The 3,041-nt window shown below is 51.4% G+C and overlaps 1 protein-coding gene across 1 annotated transcript; it reads left to right on the top strand.

Annotated features, from left to right (window-relative positions):
• Positions 1 to 1,370: 1,370 nt before the first annotated feature.
• LOC136549114 (protein VACUOLELESS GAMETOPHYTES-like) lies at positions 1,371 to 1,815 on the top strand. Its single transcript, XM_066540404.1, has 2 exons — positions 1,371 to 1,403; positions 1,486 to 1,815. Exons 1-2 carry the CDS (start codon positions 1,371 to 1,373, stop codon positions 1,813 to 1,815), a joined length of 363 nt encoding a protein of 120 aa, XP_066396501.1.
• The last annotated feature ends 1,226 nt before the right edge of the window (positions 1,816 to 3,041 follow it).

The raw sequence follows: 3,041 nt of genomic DNA, 5'->3' as shown, positions 1-3,041 counted from the left end.
CAATCTAATATGTAATTAAAAATGTACAATGAATTATTTTGACGAATCAAGTATAAAGAAACATAGGAACCAATCTGAACTATTCATGACTACGAGAACAGTACCCAAATGCGGCAAAAAATCAATTTGAAGGAGCACATTGAAAAACCCAAACTCTGATAGAATATACAAGATCAATCAGGAAGAACACAAACGTAAAAAGGAAAAAGAAAGAGCATGCAGCTCCTCCAGGCACGGCACATAGCTCAGGAACGGGATAGGAAAACAATAAGAAAAGGAGTCAGAGATGCAGGGCAGCTCGTTCAACCATTGAACCGCTGTTCCGATTCTGGCCGGAGTGAGAAACGCAGAGCAGGACAGCGCGCGCGCGCGGCCCCTCACGACTTCCACCACAAGCACCTAGGGCCACCTGTAGCACATCACCATCAACAAAACAAGAATTCGAATGAGCGAACTAATCGCTAATTGGAAGAAGAAATCATCCAGATCTAGAACAAGGAAATGAATGAGGAGTAAACCGGAAGGGAAAATGGGAGACCTAACCTGAGAAGAACTGAACCTGGCGACGAACCAAGAAGAAAGGGTGAGGGGAAGGACGGCGGAATTACTATTAGGGTTGTGGCCGCAACTGAGCCGGCCGTCCTTCTGGGACCCGACGACTCCGGCAAAGGGCGTAGCACGTCAGCCAAAAAGGGGAACGAAGGGGAACGGCGGAAGCGGCAACACAATCTCGGCTAGCGTCGCGGACCGCACGACACCGGCGAGGAGAACGCGGTCGCGGAGCTGACGAGGGGAGTGGCGTCGTGGACGGCACAACGTCGGCGAGGAGAACACGGCCGCCTTGCTCGCGTCGGGTCTCGGGAGGGAGAGGAGCGTGGAGGAGGAGGAGGCTGGGCACCGCGGCGCCGAGGGCCGGCGACCGACGTGGTCGGGCCGCTCGAGGCGTGGCACCGACGGCGTCGGGAGAGAGGGATCGAAGAGTAGGAAGACATGCGGAAGAGAAGGTTGGTGAGGCCGGATCGGGCAGAAGCCGAGGTGCCGATGTAAATATCTGGGCAGCAAAATGTGGAGCGGAAGCTAGATTCAAAAAATTTCTACAGAGGAGGAGCAGATGTCTACAGAGGAGGAGCAGAAAGTAAACAAGATTCATGTAATAAGCTGATTTCGCTGGAAGCTGATTCAGCAAATCGTGGCCACACAGATCGAGATCCAACGGAAGGGCACATTTTGGGTGACGTGGCCACTGGTTCGTTCGGAGGAGCTGGCCATCTTTTTGGCTTTTAAATCCTGCTGGTTCAATTCACAAGGTGCCCAAAGCAATCCTCAAACCCAGCGCACGCACAAAGACAAGGCTCAGGGAGAGAGAGACGATGGCAGCTGATAGTGCCGCTATCAAGGGGCCTGTTCGGCTGCTATGATTTGTTATGAGAGAAAAATATTGTAAATTTTATCTGATAAATTGGCTGATAAATTTAAACGCATAAGCCCAAGAGCACCTTCTTCCACCAAGAGCACTTGCTGTCGAGGTACCACTACAGCGAGGCATCCACGCATTCGTGCGCCGCGTGTGAGCTCACAGTCACGGGCGCCGGCTACAGCTGCGACGAGTGCGCCTTCAACATCCACGAGGCTTGCTTGAGCCTCCCGCTGCTGGTGGACTCGGACGGGCACCCCGGCCACGAGCTCACCCTCACCCGCCTGGCGGGCGCCAGCCGCTGGTGCGACGCCGGCAGGGAGACCTCCGGCGCAGGGCGCTACATGTACCTCTGCGCGGCGTGCAACTACGACGTGCACCCTTGTTGCCCAGCAGGGTGAGATACGACGGAGAAGGGGTACAACCTGCAGGGTCCTCAGGGTCGTGGATTTACTGATGACCGGTGGCTTAATGTCGCCCGTTCTCGACGTCATAGGCGCAGCGGTTGGTAACTAAGAAAAAGAAAAGGCTACTATATGGCGTCGAGAACTGAATGAAGCATACTATATATTACGTTGTTCCTGTACCTCGCGCTCGGTGACTGTGTACTCCCTCCCACCCAAAATAAACCACGTTTTTTACTTCTATACACATCTTATTTAACTATTCGTCTTATTCAATGTTTTTTATAAATATTATTTATTTTATTATAACTTATTTTATCACTAAATATATACCCGTACGTTGCACAGGATCACGTATTTACCTACGTCTATGGCTATGCATATAGCCTGCAGTTTAGATAAACATAATAAGAAATCTACAAATCTAATTACATTGAAAATATGAAGCCAATTTCATTTTCTAAATAGCACCTTATTTATAGGTGTGCTCAGGAATATTGTACCCAGCTTCATTGATTTTTTTTTAATTTTAACACTTTTTCGAACTTAATTTTAAATCTAACACTCTCGGTTTTTTTTTAAACTAACATTTTTGGCCGCGTCTATTGCTCTGGCGCGGCCAAATGCCTGTGCCGCGCCATGCATGGTGGCGCGACAGAGGGCTGACGTGGCGGAGACCAGAAGCACTGGACGCTGACGTGGTAGGGCTCTGCCGCACCACCGATCATGGCGCGGTAGTGTCGCGCCACCGATATTGGCGCGACAGTGTCGCGCCCTGATCTATGGCGCGACAGAGCCGCGTATAACCTCCGCCGCGGCCAGTCCCACTGGTTGAGCAGCAAAGCGCCCTACCGTCCACGCTTGCCTTCGCCCGCGCCTGCCCGCCGCCGTGCACGCCGTCTGCCGCGTCCGTCCACGCCAGCCAGCCCGCCCGCGCCAACCAGGCAGCCAGCCCGCCACGCCCGCACGCCGGCGCGCCTCCCCCTCCGGTCACGCATGGTGGCTGCCTTGCGCCCGCGCCTCCCGGTCCGATCTTGCGCGCTGCAACGAGGTACTCTACTAATATAGTTAGCACAGTTAATGAAGTTAGTAAAATTATTAAAGTATAATTAGTATAGTTAGTAAAGTTAGTTAGTTAAGTTAGTATACATAATATAATAAGTTAGTATAGGTAGTAAAGTAAGGTAGTTTAGTTAGTACAGTTATAGTATGCCTTGTATATA

The sequence above is a fragment of the Miscanthus floridulus genome, chromosome 4, assembly GCF_019320115.1.
Source record: "Miscanthus floridulus cultivar M001 chromosome 4, ASM1932011v1, whole genome shotgun sequence".
In the NCBI taxonomy this organism is placed as follows: domain Eukaryota; kingdom Viridiplantae; phylum Streptophyta; class Magnoliopsida; order Poales; family Poaceae; genus Miscanthus; species Miscanthus floridulus.
Note: the sequence above shows the minus strand (reverse complement) of the source record. Positions and strands in the feature narration are given on the sequence as shown.

Coding starts and splice junctions, on each gene's coding strand:
- LOC136549114 (XM_066540404.1), top strand. CDS start 1,371: ATGGCAGCTGATAGTGCCGCTATCAAGGGGCCT. Junction 1,404..1,485: donor GTGCCGCTATCAAGGGGCCT/GTTCGGCTGCTA, acceptor TAAACGCATAAG/CCCAAGAGCACCTTCTTCCA.